Genomic DNA, 22,269 nt, shown 5'->3' on the forward strand with positions numbered 1-22,269 from the left:
CTGCCCAGTAGTGGACATCCCCTTTAAAGTACTGCCCAGTAGTGGACAACCCCTTTAAAGGACTGCCCAGCAGTGGACAACCCTTTAACATCACCATTTTGCTAATTGCCCCCAGACCCTTTGTACTGGGGGTCCCCTTATAGGTTCAGCCTCCTAATGTCGCACAGTGACGTCGCTGGTGCAATCCTTTGCTCTTTTACATAACACCCTCCTAATTTGCCTCCGCTTCCTGCAGTGGACATAGTTTGGCATAAATGATTGATAAGCAGCCATTCTGCCTGGTTCTGCTCTGGCGTTACTGCATGGTAATGATGAGCTCAGTGCGATTACGCCGACACCAAATTTATACCGTTTTATAAACTTTTCCCAAAAAAATAAATAAAAGTTTGTGTTGCTATTTATTTTGTTGCAGCATTAAGGGGGTGAACGTCCGGGATCGGGGTGGTCTCTCAGCACAGTAGTTGCAGCAGACATTCACCTTTATTACACACCTACTTGCAGGAGTCACAGGACCTGTGCACAATACTGGAGAGGCGTCTGTGTGGGAGGAAAGAACTCCAACCCCCAGGGGTCTGTTCCCCTCATTTACAAGGTCTCCTGGGACTTGTAGTTTATTCACAGCTCAGTCCCCAGCCTCCCAGTCCCACCTCTCCACCGGGGATCAGTCACGTGTTTCTGTGTCACGCCAGACCCTAACGATTGGCATAGTAACACTTCCGACACCTACTTAACGTGCAGACGTTCTAATTGGTTGCTTAGGAGGTCACATGACACAAACGTTCGCCCAATTGGAACGCAGTTATAGGAAAAAAAGGCGGGCTTATTGTTGACGTACGTGAAGTTGGACCAATAGCAGAGCGAGGGTTGTGGCTAGGAGCCAATGGGAAAGAAGGGCGGTGTTGTCTGGAGAGACCGGCGGTTTAACTGACCGAGGGGAGCTGCTGAAGGAAGGGGGAAGAAAGGAAGGTGAGTGCGGGAGCAGTGCGCGGCGTCTGGCGGCTCCTCCGTGTCTCGGCGGCGGCCTGCTGAATTCTCAATTATCTCGGTGACTCCGCTGTCCGTGCGGTGCCAGAGCTCATTACTGTAATCTGGTTCATGCTCCACTCTGCTCTTGCAAACTAGTTAATCCCTGTAATAATAGTCTCCAGCCTGCGGCTCTGAAACTGCTGCAAAACTACAACTCCCAGCATGCCCCAATATGCGGCTCTGAAACTGCTGCAAAACTACAACTCCCAGCATGCCCCAATATGCGGCTCTGAAACTGCTGCAAAACTACAACTCCCAGCCTGCCCTGATATCTGAATTGGGCCTCAACCTTTGGTTTTGTATGCAGATATCAGGGCATGCTGGGAGTTATAGTTTTGCGGCCGATTGAGAGCCGCAGGCTGGGGGTTGTTGTGGTTTTGCGGCCGATTGAGAGCCGCAGGCTGGGGGTTGTTGTGGTTTTGCGGCGGATTGAGAGCCGCAGGCTGGGGGTTGTTGTGGTTTTGCGGCGGATTGAGAGCCGCAGGCTGGGGGTTGTTGTGGTTTTGCGGCGGATTGAGAGCCGCAGGCTGGGGGTTGTTGTGGTTTTGCGGCGGATTGAGAGCCGCAGGCTGGGGGTTGTTGTGGTTTTGCGGCGGATTGAGAGCCGCAGGCTGGGGGTTGTTGTGGTTTTGCGGCGGATTGAGAGCCGCAGGCTGGGGGTTGTTGTGGTTTTGCGGCGGATTGAGAGCCGCAGGCTGGGGGTTGTTGTGGTTTTGCGGCGGATTGAGAGCCGCAGGCTGGGGGTTGTTGTGGTTTTGCGGCGCATTGAGAGCCGCAGGCTGGGGGTTGTTGTGGTTTTGCGGCGCATTGAGAGCCGCAGGCTGGGGGTTGTTGTGGTTTTGCGGCGCATTGAGAGCCGCAGGCTGGGGGTTGTTGTGGTTTTGCGGCGCATTGAGAGCCGCAGGCTGGGGGTTGTTGTGGTTTTGCGGCGCATTGAGAGCCGCAGGCTGGGGGTTGTTGTGGTTTTGCGGCGCATTGAGAGCCGCAGGCTGGGGGTTGTTGTGGTTTTGCGGCGCATTGAGTCTGCTACCCTATGATATGAACACATAAGGCGTATAGAGCAGAGCCATGATTGCTCTCCGTTCTGACCCTGAAATAAGTGGCAATATGCATCCTTGTTTCCTGTCACTTAAAGGGAACCTGTTACTTCCAACACTATTTACCTGCAGATATTGAGTTAATCTGCAGTTAAAGGGAATGTGTCAGCAGGATTTTGCTATGTAATGTGAGCACAGTGTGGCACCCCTGACGGTTCGACCGCCACAGGGATGCTGCACTTCTCTAATGGAGTGTAGTGTTCCTTCTCTGAGGTAAGAACAGCGTGATTGTCGGGACCCAACCCTTGCATCCAACACCACATTTCTCCACCAGAGGGGGCTAGTATGCACTAGGTGCTGCCCTCCTGGTTACAGGGAGACTGGGGAACCAAGAGTTAGGGGAACCAGTTAGTGGGTGAGGGTGGAGGACTCACAATTTAGTTACACTTAATTTTTGATATTTAATACGTTGCCTTCTTGGCTCATTGTCTTTTGGCTGTCATTTTCATGGTTATCTTCATCACTGAGCGTGGATCCTGTGTGGACCTGGAGTAGATGGGGACACGGCCCTCGCACCTTAGCCTTGGGGTCGAGGGGCAGGCTGCAGATAATGAAGGTCTCAACCCGGTCAAGGACCATAATCAAGAAGGCCCGGAGCTCAAGAGTGTAGCTCCATAGCAAATGGATCCCGGGGAGGATGCAGACGTAGCGGTGTACGCCACCTGTCCTCTCTATGCTGATATAGTCCGAGGGATTCCGGCTTCAAAAAGGGGTATCGGCCCCCGACACCTGATCTTGCTTCTCCACGTCCTGGTCAGGGAAGCCCGGTTAGGCCCTGAGGATCCCATCGGGTATCGGAAGGAATGGCGCTGCCACCTGTACCCTTTTTCTGAGAGAAGTTTAGAGGGAGATCCGGCCTATCTACACACTCACAGACAGGAAAGGATACGGTCTGTAGTTCAGGAACACTCTGGTGCGGGGTCCCGATTGAATGCTGGACTTGCTCGGAGGTTGTCGGATCCCCGTCCCTGTGACCGCAGGGCTCCACGGGGAGCAGGGAGTCGCCTTCCTACTGCCATCTCTAATGTGAGTAAAGCCTTGGAAGTTCACCCCTATGGCCTCCGGACTGTTTATTCTGCGCTACACCGCACGACGCAGCACCTGTACTCCTCTACCACTACCGTCTCCATCCTGTCTCTCTGCCCTGAGGCCTTGCTCCGCCTGTGGGGAGTAGTAATAACTTTGGCCGCCATAACACCATGCCTCAGCGGACTGCAGCGGCGCTGGTGGCCTTCACCAGGTGCCACAGGTGGCGTAGTCGTAAATCAGCCACTCAACCCGGATAAGCCCACACCATCCGTTTTAAATTGTGACGACCCTGAGCACGGAGCGGGTCCGGGACACGGCTGCACCCCATCTCTCCATCACAGGACCCGACTCCGAGTCCCCCATCTCCCAGGGTAAACAAGGGCTTCCGAGGAAGAGGCGTCACAACAGCATGAAGTAGGGGCAGAGACACTGATTCCAGTGATGTATCACTTGCTGGTATGCTTGCTGTTTTGATACAATCAGTTTTCTTTGCTGCAGAACATGCAGAGCTCTGAATGCTGAGCAGTGTGTAACCCCGCCCACACCACTGATTGGAGGCTTCCTGCCTATGCGCAGCGTATACAGAAAGCTACCAATCAGTGGTGTGGGTGGGGTTGAACCAGAAGGCACAAGACGTGTTCCTCTAGTGATCTCTCTTGCTGATAATACACTGATTTTATTGAAATGGCAAAACACAGCTCAGTAAGTGATATATCCCTGGAATCAGGGTCTCAGCCCCTACATCATGCTGATCTCAATTTACATCACAAAAACCTGGTGACAGATTTAGACCTTGCACAGCCGGCCTTTTGGAACAGCTGTAACAGGGTGAAAATGACGTCTGATTCGCCCTGCAGCCGTCCGGATGGTGTCGGGAGTGGTTACAGTCCCAGTGAGAGTGTCTGTCAGAAATCACTAGTACAACTGTCTTGCTGCGGTCCTGCTGACGGGTCCTGTCACAGCCATCCTGGTGAATGTATAAGGTCCGGCCACACACTGCGCCTCACAAACCTTTCCTTTGACTACATACTGTGATTCTGAAATGTGTACAGTACAAGTGATCAAATGATTGAAGGTTGAAGTTCACTAAGGAGACAAAAAAAAAAAAAGTTTGTTTTTAAGAATATAAAAAAAAAAATCTAATTCATATCAGCCGTCTCTTTACTATCCAAAAAATAGAGAAACAAAAAATGAAATATATTTTGTTTCTCCGCGTCTGTAAAAGTCCCATCTATAAAAATATAAAACTATTTTACGCCATTTACTTTCTTTTAGGAAGAAAAAAAAAAAAGCCAAATCGCTTCCTTTGTCTTTCCCTTTTACACTCCCTTTGTACTGTGTGACGAGATGCTGTTTTTGTTAGTACATAACAGAAGTCCAGAAGTTATTGATCCCAGAATATGGCGACACAAACCAAACTTTCACTTTTTTTTTTTTTTTTTTAAATTTTGTCTTGACCCAGGATCCTATTATGGATGACGCGGAGTTAGCTGAAGCCCGCTGCGTCTTCAGAGGAATAGAGCACATTCTACGGGTCCGTAACACGGGGGAGCGGCTGGAAGTGGAGGTTGAAGATGCTCTGACTACGGACCAGTGGAGGGGGGAGTTTGATGCCGAGTGTGAGTATGGCTTCATATACCGACGCCTCCATACATGCACAGTGCGTCTGTACTGCCTGGTGAAGGACGGAACCTCTAGGGTTGCATCCACGAGTTCATACATATCCATAAACCCCCATTAAGCTCACACATGCCAAATAAAGTGTCCTTTTGACTTCCATCTGCAGGGGTAGAGTCATCAGTGCCAGAGCCCACAGTAATGCATGTGCCCTGTGTTTGCTCATTCTGAGGGGGCCCCATTTATACTCCTGATTTGTTGACAGAGGGAATACCGTATTTTTCGGTTCATAAGACGCACTTTTTTCCTCCAAAATTTTGGCGGAAAATGGGGGGTGTGTCTTATAGTCAGAATGTTGGGTGGGGTGTATATTTATGTGTGGTGTGGAGGAGCGGGGCACAGGAGGCAGCAGCCGCCCGCTGCAGCCTACACTGACCCCGCTGCTAAAGAAAATGAATATTCACTGCTCCCCACGCCCATGGGGCGTGGGGAGCACTGAATATTCATGCTCCTTAATAGCGGTATATAGTGTAGCCGCGCTGCGGCTCCTGCTGCTGCCGGCTATCTCCTGTGCCCGCTGTTAAAGGGCATGAATATTTAACCTCTCTCCACGCCCATGGGCGTGGGTGAATATTCATGCCCTTTAATGAGCGGGCACAGGAGATAGCCGGCAGCAGCAGACGCAGGGCGGCTCCGCTGTGTGCCGGCTATGAAGGAGAGTGAAGTCACTGCTCCCTGCGCACACAGTCCCGGCGTGGGGAGCAGTGACTTCCGGCAGCTGATCTCTCCTTGTGAGCCGTGCTTGGCAGTGATGGCCTAGCCGAAGCTGCCGCCCATTCTCCGCCCTGGCCCGCCCCACTCTACAGTGTCAGAAGGGGCGGAGCCAGACTGAAAGGGCACGTTTTTCAGCAATAATGCCGCCCTTTTTCAGCTCTCCGCCCACCTTCTTCTCCACACTCCGGCAGCCATTATCTGCTACAGGAACATTAACCCTGCAGCTACCGGTCGGCACATACAGACCAGGCCTGCCAGTCTCCGGGGGGCACAGGATTGTGGATCTGCGGCGCTGGACTTAAGAGGCACACTGGTGGGGTAAGATCACAGTTGGAGTCTTTCACTCGGCTGTGAATCCTATAAGCTTCTCTGCATTGCTGGCCCCCTCTGCATAGCCACCCCTGTATACTATGCCGGGCTCGAGGTCCGAGAGAATCAGGCAGGACTGCTATTATGCACTCTGTACAGCCTGCAGTAATACTCTCCCCAGTGGCAGCACGTATCCACATTGCCGGGACTGCATGCAGACTGCTGTGCCAGAGCCCCATGAAGCCCTTGCCAATACTTTGGTGCCTAATACCACACCGGAATGGGTCACTCAGATGTCGCAATCTATGACGCAGTCTATAGATAACCTCACATCCACATTGCTTCAGGCTCTGCAGAGTCATGCCTCGACTATGAACACTACTCTGCAAAGGGAGAGTTCCACTCGGGGACATGATGGCACATCCACATCTAGGTAAGGACGCAAGCGGACCCACAGGTCACGTTCATCTGCGTCATCCCATACCACACGGTCGTCCCCTTCCAGTGAGAGACTCCGTACTTCCAGCTCATCTAGACCGTCCCCTGACAGGGAAAGACTATGCAGATCCCCACAGCCATCCCTGACCAGAGAAGGCCTCCGCTCCGCTTCTCCCAGCAGGAGACGCCTTAATGATACACAGGATTCGGAAGACATCTGTGATTCCGACTCAGACAAGGAAACCGAAGGGTCCCTAATCCCTATCCCCCCGGCAATACAGTGCTAGTTGATGATCTAATCTCATCAATCCATCGGGTGCTGGACATCTCCGACCCACCCCTGGAGACAGCAGGATATAAGATTTCCTTTGAAGGAGTCCTGAAACCGCCTAAGGTCTTCTTTGACCACCCAGAGTTTAAAGCGATCCTTAAAAAGCAGTCCTCACAACCTGAGAAAAAGTTTACTAATCGCAAATATCTGGAGGTGCGGTACCCCTTTCCACAGGAGGTCACCAAACAGTGGACAGATCCATCTGAGGTGGATCCCCAGTCTCCAGACTAGCAGCACAGACACTCATTTCACTGCCTGATAGCTCAACCCTCAGGCACACAGCAGACCGGCAGGAGGAACGCATGGCTCGTTCAATTTTCGAGGCCGCAGGGGCCTCCCTGGCGCCCGCGTTCGCCTCAGTTTGGGCTGCCAAGGCCATCTTGGCCTGGGCCAAAAATTTAGAAACTGGCTTACAAGCATCTACCCCTGAACTGTCGGACCAAGCGGCCCAAATAGCAGTTGTAGCAGATTACATGCTTCATGCAGCTCTGGATTCTGCAAGGGGTGCAGCGTGGATAGCGTCAAACGCCATCACGATTCGGCGTATCCTCTGGCTACGGGAATGGAAACCAGATGCAGCCTCAAAGAAGTCCCTCACACACCTCCCATACCTCAGTGGTCGGCTTTTCGGTGAACAGTTGGACACAATGATATCCAACGCCACCGGGGGTAAGAGTACCTCTCTCCCCCAACTGAAGCCCAAACTCACTTACAAAAAGCGCAATTAAGCACGATTCCGATCCTTTCGGAACTCTTCCGGCTGGTCCGTCTCGCTACCAGCACAAAATAACAACTGCGCTCCACGCAGGGACAACTCGCAGTCGACGCAAAAGTTGAACAAGACCTGGCATTCAAGGGCAGGCCAGTCAAAATTTAAAGGGGGGGGGGAAATCTCGCATTTCCTCCTCATCATGACTCACGGACTCCGGAAGACACCCCACCTGTAGGCGGCCGTCTTTCGATCTTTCACCAAGTCTGGCTGCCTATTACAGAAGACAGGTGGGTCAGGGAACTATTGTCTTCAGAATACAAGAGTTCACTTCCAACCTGCCAAACAGATTCTTTCTGTCTGTTCCCCCAAAACCGCCAGCCAAGGCTCTTGCCTTCCACCACGCGATCTCCTCGCTTATTCAAGCAGGAGTCATAGTACCGGTCCCCACGGCCGAGCGCTTCCAAGGGTTCTACGCACATTTATTCGTAGTCCCCAAAAAAGGAGGCAGCATATGGCCCATACTGGACCTAAAACAGCTCAACAAATATGTACAGGTACGTCATTTTTGCATGGAGTCCCTTCGGTCCATCATTGCGTCCATGGAGAAAGGAGAATTTCTCGCCTCCATAGACATTTAAGACGCATACCTGCATATACCAGTTGCGCCCGCCCATCAGAGATTTCTCAGGTTCACAATCAACCAGGAACACTACCGGTTCGTGGCTCTCGCTTTCGGACTCGCCACGGCTCCCAGAGTGTTTACCAAAGTCATGGCAGTCACCATGGACGTCCTGCACTCCAGAGGCATAATAGTCGTTCCATATCTGGACGATCTCCTCATCAAGGCTTCCACCTTCAAGGACTGCGAACTCAGCGTCTCAATCACAATAGACATTCTGAGTCGCCTGGGCTGGTTAGTCAACCTACAAAAGTCATCACCAACCCCGAGTCAGTCTCTGACCTTCCTGGGAATGTTATTCAACACCCTCAAGGGTCTAGTACTCCTTCCCAAGGACAAGGCACTGCCTCTCCGTTTAGGAGTCCGCACCCTACTTCGCAAACCCCCTCATTCTCTCCGGTTTGCCATGAGAGTCCTTGGCAGGATGGTGGCGGCAATAGAAGCGGTCCCATTTGCCCAGCGTCACCTCCAGGCCTCTCCAACTAAACATCCTCAAGTCATGGGAGAGGAACCCTTTTTCTCTCGACAGGGAGTTCCAGTTGACGTCGTCAACTAGGAGGTCCCTGCACTTGGTGGCTCAAGCCAACCTCACTAACAAAGGGGAAATCCTTTCTCATGGGTCAATGGAAAGTTCTGACCACCGATGCGAGCCTGACGGGTTGGGGTGCGGTACACCTACACCACAGAGCACAGGGCAAGTGGTCCCCAGCGGAAGCGACCATGCCCATCAACATCTTGGAAATTCATGCCATCCTCCTGGCGTTGAGAGCCTTCCATCACTTACTGGCAGCCTCTCACATCAGAGTACAGTCGGACAATGCCACGGCTGTGGCATATGTGAATCACCATGGGGGGACCCGCAGTGCCCAGGCGATGCGAGAAGTGACACACATTCTCCACTGGGCGGAAGACACAGGTTCGGTTCTCTCTGTGGTCCACATTCCGGGTGTGGAAAACTGGGAAGCAGACTTCCTCAGCCGGCAGGGAATGGACTCGGGAGAGCGGTCTCTCCATCCCGAAGTTTTTCCGCCAGATCTGCCATTGCTGGGGGACTCCAGACGTGGACCTAATGGCATCCCACTTCAATGCCAAGGTCTCCAACTTCATGGCCAGAACACACGACCCGCGGGTGCTAGGAGCGGACGCCCTGGTTCAGGACTGGACCCAGTTCCAGCTACTGTACATCTTTCCACCTCTCCCCCTGATATCCAGAGTGGTGAGGAAGATCAAGCAAGAGGGAGTTCCAACCATCCTAATCGCACCGGACTGGCCCAGATGTACATGGTACGCCGACATCGTACAGCTCACAGCAGACGTCCTCTGGCGTCTTCCCGACCGCCCGGATCTTCTGTCACAAGGTCTGTTCTACCACCAGAACTCAGGGGCCCTCAATTTGACGGCGTGGCCATTGAGACCTGGGTTCTAACCCAGTCAGGGTTCTCGCCGCACGTCATTGCAACAATGATCAGGGCACGGAAGCCAACCTCTGCTAAGATTTATTATCGTACCTGGAAAGCCTTCTTTACCTGGTGCGAATCTCGTGGCCAGACCCTATTCCCTTATTCCCTCCCCAGGGTACTTGGGTTTCTCCAATCGGGTCTGGAGGCCAGACTGTCCCTGGCCTCCCTTCAGAGCCAGGTGTCAGCTCTCAGTGCTTTTTCAGAGGTGCATTGCTAACAAGCCGCAAGTAAGGACATTTCTTCAGAGGGTTTCCCGATAGGTTCCCCCCTACAGACGACCACTAGAAATGTGGGACCTCAACCTGGTGCTGACAACATTGCAGGAAACACCTTTGAACCCCTTAGTGAAGTCCCACTTCTCCTTCTATCCCAGAAAGTGGTTTTCCTAGTGGCAATCACCTCGCTACACAGGGTGTCTGAACTGACAGCACTCTCCTGCAGGCGGCCCTTCCTGTTTTTGTTTTTTTTGTTTTTTACCCGGACAAGGTAGTTCTCCGTACGGTCCCATCCTTCCTTCTGAAGGTTGTGTCCAACTTCCACCTCAATGAGGAAATTTCACTGCCATCCCTCTGTCCGGTCCCGGTTCATAGAGTGGAGAAGGCTCTGCATATGCTTGACCTTGTCAGGGCATTACGTATCTATGTGTCTAGGACTGCGCCCTTCCGGAAGTCTGATTCTCTTTTCCTTCTACTGGAAGGCGGCCGCAAGGGTCTGCCAGCTTCCAAAGCTACCCTTGCCAGGTGGATCAGATCCACCATACAAGAGGCCTACCGCCTCAAAAATTCTCCTCTTCCAGCAGGTATTACGGCACATTCTACACGTGCAGTAGGGGCCTCCTGGGCCATTCGGCACCAGGCCTCGGCACAACAAGTGTGTAAGGCAGCCACCTGGACTAGCCTACACATGTCTACCAATCACTATAGCGTTCATACCCAGTCCTCAGTAGACGCGAGCCTGGGCAGACATGTTCTGCAGGCGGCAGTACCCTAATTATAGGGACCCGTCTACACAATATTCGTCCATTGCTTCCCACCCAGGGATTGCTTTGGGACGTCCCATGGCCCTGTGTCCCCCAATGAGGCGACAGAGTAAAGGAGATTTTTGTGTACTCACCGTAAAATCTTTCTCTTAGCCTCTAATTGGGGGACACAGCTCCCACCCTGTTGCCCTTCCGGGCCGTTATGTTGAGTTCTCATATTGTGTTTTTCTTGAGCTCGTACATAGTTGCCTTCTTATTGGCATGATTATGTTATCCATGTTGCTTTCCTCCTACTGCTTTTGCACAAAACTGGAGAAGGCTGATGCCGTCCAGGGATGTATACTGCAGAGGAGGAGCCACGATTAATCTTTTTCAGATTATGCATAGTGTCGCCTCCTAGTGGACAGCAGCATAACACCCATGGTTCTGTGTCCCCCAATTAGAGGCTAAGAGAAAGATTTTACGGTGAGTACACAAAAATCTTTTTTTTTTTTTTTTTTTTAATGTGCAGCATGATGGGGTTTAGGGGGACCATGCATACCAGGACAGGGTGTAACATACCTGGCGGCGTCCTTGCATGGTGGTCCATCTCCCACTGTGCAAGAGGGCGCACTTGATCTCCTGTCCAGAATGTCTCTCTGGCTTCCCTCCATGCTGTCTGTTTGTGTCTGTTTCTGCTGCTTAAGGGCGGCGCCCGATCACTTCCTGCCTTTTGTACCTGCTGTGGGTCACACCCCTTGTGCGTCCTTCCTGGTGGCCTTTCGTATGGTCTTCGAGGACCCTAACTCTGAAGCCCCTGCTGAAGCTTCACTTCCCAATATCCCGGAGCAGCCCCGACGGGTAATGTGTGTGGGTAGCGCAATAGTCCTCCAGCCCAATGAGACTACTGCCCACCCAGAATCCTCACAGGGTGACTACTCTTTCCGGAATACTTCTCTCAACCTCAAGAGGCAGTCCAGACGTGCTAGACTTAGAGGCAAGCCGTCACGCCAGGGTCTGTCCTCCCTGAGACCTCCTGACCCCAACCTTGAAGTCCCTACTGAAGCTTCATCTCCCTGTATCCCGGAGAAACCCCAATGGGTAATGTGCGTGGGTAGTGCACCAGTTCTCCTGGCCGAAGAGACTTCTGCCCATCCAGACTCCACACAGGAGAACTTCCTGCACCCGGCATCAGATGCTTCTTTCTCTTTAACTGGTGTGCATGTCCAAGGATGCTCCAAAGCTGTGGTTACCTCAGAGTCTGTGCACCTCTACTACCTGGCGGAGGATCCCCTGTTGCCTCCTGAACCCTCCGGGATACCACTCGATGACAAATGGAGAGAGACTTCTCTACACCCGGTACTCAATACTTTGTCCGCTTCGTCCTGTGAGCCTGACAATGGGTACCCCAAAGTGGTAGTTACCTCCGAGTCTCTACACCCCTCCGACCAGGCGGAGGATCTCCAGTTGTCTCCTGAACCCTTCGGGGTGCTACCTGGTAGCGAAAGGACAGAGACTCTCCTATACTCTGTACCTGATACCTCGCTCGCTTCCTCCAGTGAGTCCGACCTAGTGTACTCTGAAGCAGAGGTTACCCGTGAGTCTCTACACCCCTCTGACCAGGCGGAGGACCGCCAGCTGTCTCCAGAACCCTTCGGGGTGCCACCTGGTGGTGAATGGACAGAGACTTTCCTATACTCGGTACCCGATACCTCGCCTGCTTCCTCCAGTGAGTCCGACCTAGTGTACTCTGAAGCAGTTGTTTTCTCTGAGCCTCTGCACTCTTCTGACCCGGCGGAGGACCTCCAGTTGTTTCCTGAATCCTCCGGGATACCACCAGATAACAAAGAGACAGTGACTTTTCCTCATTATGTACGTGATAACCCGTCTATTTCTTCCTGTGAGCTTGACAAGATGTACCTCGAAGCAGAGATTACCCTTAAGTCTCTGTCCCCCTCCAACCCAGTGAACGACTGGCCCTCGAATTCCCTGCGGAAGATTCTGGCAGGCCTGAAGAAGAGGGGGCGTAAGGGGGGAGGTACTGTAACATACCTGGCGGCGTCCTTGCATGGTGGTCCATCTCCCACTGTGCAAGAGGGCGCACTTGATCTCCTGTCCAGAATGTCTCTCTGGCTTCCCTCCATGCTGTCTGTTTGTGTCTGTTTCTGCTGCTTAAGGGCGGCGCCCGATCACTTCCTGCCTTTTGTACCTGCTGTGGGTCACACCCCTTGTGCGTCCTCAGCCTATTGCTGTCTGTCACTTGGTATATAGCTCAGCAGCTCCCTTCTATCCCTGCCTGAGCATAGTGTTTCCTTCAGTGTGTGCTTGCACTCTGAAGGTGCCAGGTCCCGTCTCTTGTCTCCTGCTTTTTGTATCAGTTCCCGTGTCTGAACTGAGTCCTGTATGTCTCCTGCTTTGCGGTATCAGCTCCCGTGTCTGAACTGTGTCCTGTATTTCTCCTGCTTTTTGTATCAGTTCCCGTGTCTGAACTGAGTCCTTTTTGTGTTCTCTGGTCTGTCCTGTCTGAACACGCTCCTTGCCTGTTCGTTCCGCCTTCTAGTGGCCGATTTCCTAGACCCGCTCCTCTAAAACCTAGGTGTGTCTTATAGTCCGAAAAATACGGTAACTCGCACCTCTGCGATGTATCTGACATCCTCTGTATAGGGAGAGTCTGTAGGCCCCCATACACATTAGAGGAACAGTCGAAATTGGTGGCTTTGGACATCTTTTACTCAATGTGTATGTGGGCTCTTATTATATCCCCTAAATCTATCAGAACCCTGTAGAAAGCCAAGAAAGGGGGCACTACCTATAACCTGTCAGTGGCATTAACTGCTCCATTTCATCACACCATCAAAATCGTGTTTTTGCAGTTGCATAAACGCCGCGGAAACGCATTAAAAACGCATGGTAGAAGGGCAGCAATGTTCCCCAATGGAAATCCGCATGTGCTGTGCCCATGATGCGGATTTTTCCACAGCGTAAACGCTGCGCTCAAAAATCCGCAGCATGTCAATTAATTTTGCGTAAACGCGGCGTTTTCGCCGCCATTGACTTGCATTAGAACGCGCCAATTCCGCAAGACTGCATCTGTACTTGCGTAATTGGTGCTTTCTAATGTGCGGATGGTACCTGAGTGTGGAGGAGAGGAGAGTCTCATCCACACCCAGGTACCATTAAAAAAGCTGTAAAACAAGAATAAAATAAAAAATATATATATATATATACTTACCATCTGTCGGCCCGCGCAGCGCTCCTGCTTGGTTCCCGGCACTTGCAGTGAGTTGAAGGACCTGCGCTGACGTCAGTCATGTGACGGGTCACGTGACGCTGACGTCGGCAGGTCTTTCAATTCAAAGTTGCCGGGAGAACGGAGTGAGCAGGACAGCGCGGGCCATCAGAGGGTAAAGTATACATGTATTTTTTATTTTTACCATTCTCTCGGGTCACACTATATAAATCCATGCTGTTTGCATGGATTTATATAGTGTGACCTAGTTGTCAAGCACTTTCCAAGTGATGCTAAAATAGCCTGGAAAGCGCTTGTCAATCCACATGTGGAAACGCATGTATTCCGCAGGAAAAACGCATGCACAATCTGCATGCGTTTTTTCTGCCAGGGAGATGCAGAAATTTTCTGCTTCATTTCTGCATCGTGTGCACATACCCTTATCCTCAGAAGCAGAGGTGTCTCTTGGTCTTCCTTTCCTGGGGCGGTCCTCATGTGAGCCAGTTTCTTTGTAGCGCTTGAAGGTTTTTGCAACTGCACTTGGGGACACTTTCAAAGTCTGCCCAATTTTTCAGACTGACTGACCTTCATTTCTTAAAGTAATGATGGCCACTCGTTTTTCTTTACTTAGCTGCTTTTTTCTTGCTATAATGCAAATTCTAACAGTCTATTCAGTAGGACTATCATCTGTGTATCCATCTGACTTCTGCACAACACAACTGATGGTCCCAACCCCATTTATAAGGCAAGAAATCCCACTTATTAAACCTGACAGGGCACACCTGTGAAGTGAAAACCATTTCCGGTGACTACCTCTTGAAGCTCATCAAGAGAATGCCAAGAGTGTGCAAAGCAGTCATCAAAGCAAAAGGTGGCTACTTTGAAGAACCTAGAATATAACACATATTTTCAGTTGTTTCACACTTTTTTGTTAAGTATATAATTCCACATGTGTTAATTCATAGTTTTGATGCCTTCAGTGTGAATGTACAATTTTCATAGACATGAAAATACAGAAAAATCTTTAAATGATAAGGTGTGTCCAAACTTTTGGTCTGTACTGTGTGTGTGTGTGTGTGTGTGTGTGTGTGTGTGTGTGTGTGTGTATATATATTATACACACACTTAGGTCCATATATATTTGGACAGAGACAACATTTTTCTAATTTTGGTTCTAGACATTACCACAATGAATTTTAAACAAAACAATTCAGATGCAGTTGAAGTTCAGACTTTCAGCTTTCATTTGAGGGTATCCACATTAAAATTGGATGAAGGGTTTAGGAGTTTCAGCTCCTTAACATGTGCCACCCTGTTTTTAAAGGGACCAAAAGTAATTGGACTGATTAAATAATTGTAAATAAAATGTTCATTTCTAGTAGTTGGTTGAAAACCCTTTGTTGGCAATGACTGCCTGAAGTCTTGAACTCATGGACATCACAAGACGCTGTGTTTCCTCCTTTTTGATGCTCTGCCAGGCCTCCACTGTGGTGGTTTTCAGTTGCTGTTTGTTTGTGGGCCTTTCTGTCTGAAGTTTAGTCTTTAACAAGTGAAATGCATGCTCAGTTGGGTTAAGATCAGGTGACTGACTTGGCCATTCAAGAATATTCCACTTCTTTGCTTTAATAAACTCCTGGGTTGCTTTGGCTTTATGTTTTGGGTCATTGTCCATCTGTAGTATGAAACGACGACCAATCAGTTTGGCTGGATCCTAGCACACAGTATGGCTCTGAATACATCAGAATTCATTCGGCTGCTTCTGTCCTGTGTCACATCATCAATAAACACTAGTGACCCAGTGCCACTGGCAGCCATGCATGCCCAAGCCATCACACTGCCTCCGCCGTGTTTTACAGATGATGTGATATGCTTTGGATCATGAGCTGTACCACGCCTTCGCCATACTTTTCTCTTTCCATCATTCTGGTAGAGGTTGATCTTGGTTTCATCTGTCCAAAGAATGTTCTTCCAGAACTGTGCTGGCTTTTTAGATGTTTTTTTTTAGCAAAGTCCAGTCTAGCCTTTTTATTCTTGATGCTTATGAGTGGCTTGCACCGTGCAATGAACCCTCTGTATTTACTTTCATGCAGTCTTCTCTTTATGGTAGATTTGGATATTGATACGCCTACCTCCTGGAGAGTGTTGTTCACTTGGTTGGCTGTTGTGAAGGGGTTTCTCTTCACCATGGAGATTATTCTGCGATCATCCACCACTGTTGCCTTCCGTGGGCGCCCAGGTCTTTTTGCATTGATGAGTTCACCAGTGCTTTCTTTCTTTCTCAGGATGTACCAAACTGTAGATTTTGCCACTCCTAATATTGTAGCAATTTCTCGGATGGGTTTTTTCGGTTTTTGCAGCTTAAGGATGGCTTGTTTCACCTGCATGGAGAGCTCCTTTGACCGCATGTTTACTTCACAGCAAAACCTTCCAAATGCAAGCACCACACCTCAAATCAACTCCAGGCCTTTTATCTGCTTAATTGAGAATGACATAACGAAGGGATTGCCCACACCTGTCCATGAAATAGCCTTGGAGTCAATTGTCCAATTACCTTTGGTCCCTTTAAAAACAGGGTGGCACATGTTAAGGAGCTGAAACTCCTAAACCCTTCATCCAATTTTAATGTGGATACCCTCAAATGAAAGCTGAAAGTCTGAACTTCAACTGCATCTGAATTGTTTTGTTTAAAATTCATTGTGGTAATGTCTAGAACCAAAATTAGAAAAATGTGCCCCTGCCTGCACGCTGGTGTTAAAAAGTGTTTGCCCCTTCTTGATTTCTTATTCTTTTGCATGTTTGTCACACACAAATGTTTCAGATCACAAAAAAATGTAAATTAGATAAAGATAACACAAGTAAACACAAAATGCAGTTTTTAAATGGAAGTCTTTATTATTAAGGGAAAAAGAAATCCAAACCTACAGGGCCCTGTGTGAAAAAGTGATTGCCCCCCTGCCCTCCCCAAACCTAATAGCTGGTTGGACCACTGCAACAACTGCAATAAAGCTTTTATGATAGCTGGCAATGAGTCTTTTACAACGTGCTGGAGGAGTTTTGGCCACTCATCTTTGCAGAATTGTTGTAATTCAGCCAAGAGATGCAGAAATTTCTGCGCACTATATGCTCAATGTGTGCACAAACCTTTATACAAGCTGTACACTGACTCATTTACATTGTATCAAAGTGCCATATCTTTAGTGTTGTCCTATGAAAAGATATAATAAAATATTTACAAAAACATGAGGGGTGTACTCACTTTTGTGATGCACTGTGTGTAAATTATATGTCTCCATCCAATTGGTAAGTAATAGGCTACGCGGCTTGTATCCACAGTTGCCTTTTATAATTTAAATAAAGATTATGAAGCAATTGCTTTTTATCCAATTCTTCATATTTTCTACAAAAAATGTCTTTATTCCAACCACATCGTTCTTCCTTCTCCCCAGTGCGGCTCCTCGCCTCATTTCTCAAGCACGTGTCCAATTTCACAGGAGGCTGTGGATCTCGCCATGAGATGTTCAGAGTCTGGAGGAAACACCAGATGAACTTTCAGCCTGTTATCTCTAGTAACAGGTTTATAATCGTCCATATTCCCCTTTTTCTCGATTCTTTCTTATGGTATTTTTTTTTTCTATCTGTCACCAGTCATTGAAGACCTCACACACAAGACGGGAAACTTTAAGCAATATTCCATCTTCTGCAATATGCTGCACTCCGCCCTCACTCAGGTAATTTTTTTTTCCTACACTTTTATATAAAAATAAAATAATCTGATCATAAGGAAATGGTGAATGTGTGAGGTTTCTGTAGATACACTTTGAATCTGGTAATCCAGAAAGTCTGAAGTTCTTTGCTTGCAATAGTGTAATGTCGCTGGACCAGAAGATCCAAGAGGTTGTCTGTGGTTACATAGACCACCAATGTTTGGTCAGGTGGGTTCTGACCGAAGCGATTTCCCCCACCTTTTATCACAATGAAGGGGCTGAAAGAATCGTGTCCCTCTATTGTCAGTACTGTACTGCCGCACTTCCCATGAGATGGCACATCCATCCTGGAGAAGCTCATTAAAGCAGTTGTACTTATTACCTATCCTGTGGATACATTGATTACAGCTTGTATCCTGTTGAATCATTAAAACTGGGGTCTCAAATCTGTAATTTTAACGGAGCAGTGATCTGTGGGACCAATGGCTTTGTCAGTGTGCAGCACTCCACTATCTCAGTCCCATAAACCCTGGATAGAGTAGCAGTGTGTATGACTGACGGGGGGGCTCATACTTGGTAAGGGCCCCATCGGTGGGACCTAGCAGTCAATAAGCCCTTTATCACTTACTACAGGATAGGTGATGATGTGACGGTGGCCTAAGTAATTACTTTCAGTTGCAAAGTATTACTGACGATGTGATGCAGTGTGCACCAAGTTTTTATGGATTTCCTAAACTCCTCTCCATGTCCCATCTTCTCCACAGAGCAGTGAATCTGTGACCCTAGACCTCCTGACGTACTCTGACTTGGAGTTACTTCGGCACCGGAAAGCTGGAGGAGCGCAGCAACGTTCGGCTCCCCCGGCCAGAAGCGCGTCACTTACTTCCAAACGATACTTGATACTTATCTACTCAGTGGAATTTGACAGGTGAGTCCCATCGGCGCTTCTCACTCATAACTGTATACCTGCTACCTTCTTTCATCTCAGGTAATTATACAAATATATATTTGCAGGATACATTATCCCCTCCCTCTTCCCTATGTTGGCAAACCAGACCCCGTGCACTTAAGACAAGTAATTAGAGGATTAAAGGACGAACTGGCCGCTCTGAAACTAGCGCCGAGTGAGGAAAGTAGGGAGAGCGAGATCCGGCGACTGAGAGAAGAGTAAGTGTTGTAACGGCAGCTCTATGTCCCATGTTGCCCGTCAGATATTGGATTTCTGTTTTGGCATTTTCACTCAATTTCTAGGCTACAGCGGGTAACCCAGGGGAAACAAGAGGCCGAACTGGTGTTACAGAGAGTGCAGGACCTTGAAATTCCTAATGGCAAAGAAGCCAGTCATATACGTGTCCTGAAGAGAGCGGTGCAGACGCTGGAGGCCGAGCTGCAGAAGGAGAGGAGCAGAAGTCAGAGACTGGCGAGTAAGAGGAAGGAGGAGTGCAGGCAACTAACGGAGCAGGTAAGACCAAGGAAAAACCTTATAAATCTACTTACTCTGGTCGTTGGGGTGCTGCGTATGGAGCCAATGCTGTACTACAAGGGTACGTTCTTCTGTAAACCTACCATGTTTTTCAGAGTCGGCATTGGGCCTCAGATTTTAATAAATCTCGTGCACATGCTGAAACAATATCTGCAGTTTATCCTCCGGATGTCAGTGCTCATTTCACCCATGCAATGCAAGCGTTAAAGGGGATATGCAGAACTTCATGGAAACACAAAAAATGTGCCTAAGCACTAACAGGCAGGTAATTGCAACTTATCTACATGTTGTGCACGACGCCGTTCCTCCCCGGAACAGAGCGATCACAGACCACTCCTGCCGGGGATTCCGCTGCCTCTGCTGACATGACAAGGCGGGGCTTTTGGCGTCATTCTGATTGACAGTCAGCTCCCCCAGTTAGGCAGTGGGGATCCGGCTGTCAATCAGAATGACGTCAGAAGTCCCGCCCCGTCGACAGAGCGGAGCGGAAAAGAAGCCTTCGCTCTGTAGACATGACGTCCATAGCGGCTTCAGAATCCCGGCAGGAGCGGGAAGATCGGCGCCGTGCACAACAGGCAGGTAAGCTGCAATTACCTACCTGTTAATGCTTATGTACATTTTTTTTTTGTTTTTTTTATAAAGTCCTGGATATCCCTCTTTAAATGTGCGACTTAACGCCACCACTTTTACAACAATATCAGCAGCATTGAGGTTTTTTTCTGTTATTGTAGAGCAGTTACTTAAAGGGAACTTTGTCATTAGATTCAGAGCCAGAGTAAAACATGCCTACCTGCAGTCGCCTAAGTGCTGCTTGTGGTTCGGGCAGCATGAATCTAATGACAGGTTCCCTTTAATACATACATATATTACTATAATTACATCACATCTGCACTTTCTTGCCAGGACACTTTGCATGATTGGCAGGCATCATCCACGAGTCCTAGAAGGTATGTGTTGTCAGTGTCGCCAGACATCTCCCATATCCAGATGCATGTCCGTACAGCCCCTTTATATTCCCACAGAAGCGCAGCATACCTTAGAGAAATTGTTTGGAAAAAGACGCCGCACCCCATGCAAATCTCTGCCGAGCGGCCCAATGCATGTCCACCGGCCATGCTCAGTACCAGTCTTCTCACAATTGCTGCCCTATGGAGAGACTATCTAAGGCAAATGCTGAGGGGCCGGGACTGTGGGCGCAGAGGTAGTGCTGAATGTGGTCCCCATTGGCAGAGATTTGCGTATGGTACAGGATCTTTTTCCCAGCCATATTTCAAAGGTATGCGATGCTAATGTGGGCATATAAAGGGACTGTAGAGACTAGCATTGTGATGCATCTAGTGGCAACAGTTTATAAAGGACAATCCTGCTGATTAGCTTTGCTTTAATTGAGACTATTCTGATACTATAACCACACACGGCGGAGGAGGTTGCAGATGGTTATGCGCATCACAGTACGGGCTACAATGCACAGCGCCTGTATTTTAATAATTGCAGCAAAGCTTAAAGAGGTGGTTCACTACAAAAAAAATAACGCCCCCACTGAGTAAAACATTGGAAAGAAGTGTTTTTGTAAATGCCTTCCACTGTCATTCTTGCCTGTGAGCAGCGCTATCACTGACCGCTCACTAGGCATCACGTGACCCCCGGCTGCAGCCGGCTCTGACAATTGACAATGAAAATTGGGGGCTGCAAATCCACAAAAGTCGTAAGTCAACATTTCTCGTGTGTTTCTGTATTTTCATGACTATGAAAATTGTACATTCACACTGAAGGCATCAAAACTATGAATTAACACATGTGGAATTATATACTTAACAAAAAAGTGTGAAACAACTGAAAATATGTCTTATATTCTAGGTTCTTCAAAGTAGCCGCCTTTTGCTTTGATGACTGCTTTGCACACTCTTGCCATTCTCTTGATGAGCTTCAAGAGGTAGTCACCGGAAATGGTTTTCACTTCACAGGTGTGCCCTGTCAGGTTTAGTAAGTGGGATTTCTTGCCTTATAAATGGGATTGGGACCATCAGTTGTGTTGTGCAGAAGTCAGGTGGATACACAGCTAATAGTACTACTGAATAGACTGTTAGCTGCTTCTTTCTTGCTATAATATAAATTTGAATTAAAGAAAAACGAGTGGCCATCATTACTTTAAGAAATGAACGTCAGTCAGTGCGAAGAATTGGGCAAACTTTGAAAGTGTCCCCAAGTGCAGTTGTAAAAACCATCAAGCGCTACAAAGAAACTGGCTCACATGAGGACCGCCCCAGGAAAGGAAGACCAAGAGTCACCTCTGCTTCTGAGGATAAGTTTATCCGAGTCACCAGCCTCAGAAATCGCAGGTTAACAGCAGCTCAGATTAGAGACCAGGTCAATGCCACACAGAGTTCTAGCAGCAGACACATCTCTACAACAACTGTTAAGAGGAGACTTTGTGCAGCAGGCCTTCATGGTAAAATAGCTGCTAGGAAACCACTGCTAAGGACAGGCAACAAGCAGAAGAGACTTGTTTGGGCTAAAGAACACAAGGAATGGACATTAGACCAGTGGAAATCTGTTCTTTGGTCTGATGAGTCCAGATTTGAGATCTTTGGTTCCAACTACCGTGTGTTTGTGCGACGCAGAAAAGGTGAACGGATGGACTCTACATGCCTGGTTCCCACCGTGAAGCATGGAGGAGGAGGTGTGATGGTGTGGGGGGGCTTTGCTGGTGACACTGTTGGGGATTTATTCAAAATTGAAGGCATACTGTACCAGCATGGCTACCACAGCATCTTGCAGCGGCATGCTATTCCATCCGGTTTGCGTTTAGTTGGACCATCATTTATTTTTCAACATGACAATGACCCCAAACACACCTCCAGGCTGTGTAAGGGCTATTTGACCAAGGAGGAGAGTGATGGGGTGCTACGCCAGATGACCTGGCCTCCACAGTCACCAGACATGAACCCAATCGAGATGGTTTGGGGTAAGCTGGACCGCAGAGTGAAGGCAAAAGGGCCAACAAGTGCTAAGCATCTCTGGGAACTCCTTCAAGATTATTGGAAGACCATTTCCGGTGACTACCTCTTGAAGCTCATCAAGAGAATGCCAAGAGTGTGCAAAGCAGTCATCAAAGCAAAAGGTGGCTACTTTGAAGAACCTAGAATATAAGACATATTTTCAGTTGTTTCACACTTTTTTGTTAAGTATATAATTCCACATGTGTTAATTCATAGTTTTGATGCCTTCAGTGGGAATGTACAATTTTCATAGTCATGAAAATGCAGAAATTTCTTTAAATGAGGTGTGTCCAAACTTTTGGTCTGTACTGTGTGTGTGTATGTATGTATGTATGCATGCATGTGTGTATATATGTATGTGTGTGTGTGTGTGTGTGTATATATGTGTATGTGTGTGTGTGTATATATATATATATATATTTCA

General features: G+C 48.8%; 1 protein-coding gene across 1 annotated transcript in view; it reads left to right on the plus strand.

Annotated features, from left to right (window-relative positions):
• Positions 1-855: 855 nt before the first annotated feature.
• Positions 856-22,269, plus strand: part of CCDC61 (coiled-coil domain containing 61) — a 32,191-nt gene continuing 10,777 nt past the window's right edge. Inside the window, exons 1-6 of the mRNA XM_073637941.1 lie at positions 856-966; positions 4,615-4,771; positions 17,305-17,387; positions 18,128-18,291; positions 18,378-18,530; positions 18,615-18,825. Of these exons, the coding sequence (XP_073494042.1) occupies positions 4,624-4,771; positions 17,305-17,387; positions 18,128-18,291; positions 18,378-18,530; positions 18,615-18,825 (759 nt within the window). The 5' untranslated portion in view covers positions 856-966; positions 4,615-4,623. The remainder of the gene's footprint in view (positions 967-4,614; positions 4,772-17,304; positions 17,388-18,127; positions 18,292-18,377; positions 18,531-18,614; positions 18,826-22,269) is intronic.

Source organism: Phyllobates terribilis, unplaced genomic scaffold, assembly GCF_046119375.1.
Source record: "Phyllobates terribilis strain yellow unplaced genomic scaffold, ASM4611937v1 Scaffold_7__3_contigs__length_470593459, whole genome shotgun sequence".
Classification (NCBI taxonomy): domain Eukaryota; kingdom Metazoa; phylum Chordata; class Amphibia; order Anura; family Dendrobatidae; genus Phyllobates; species Phyllobates terribilis.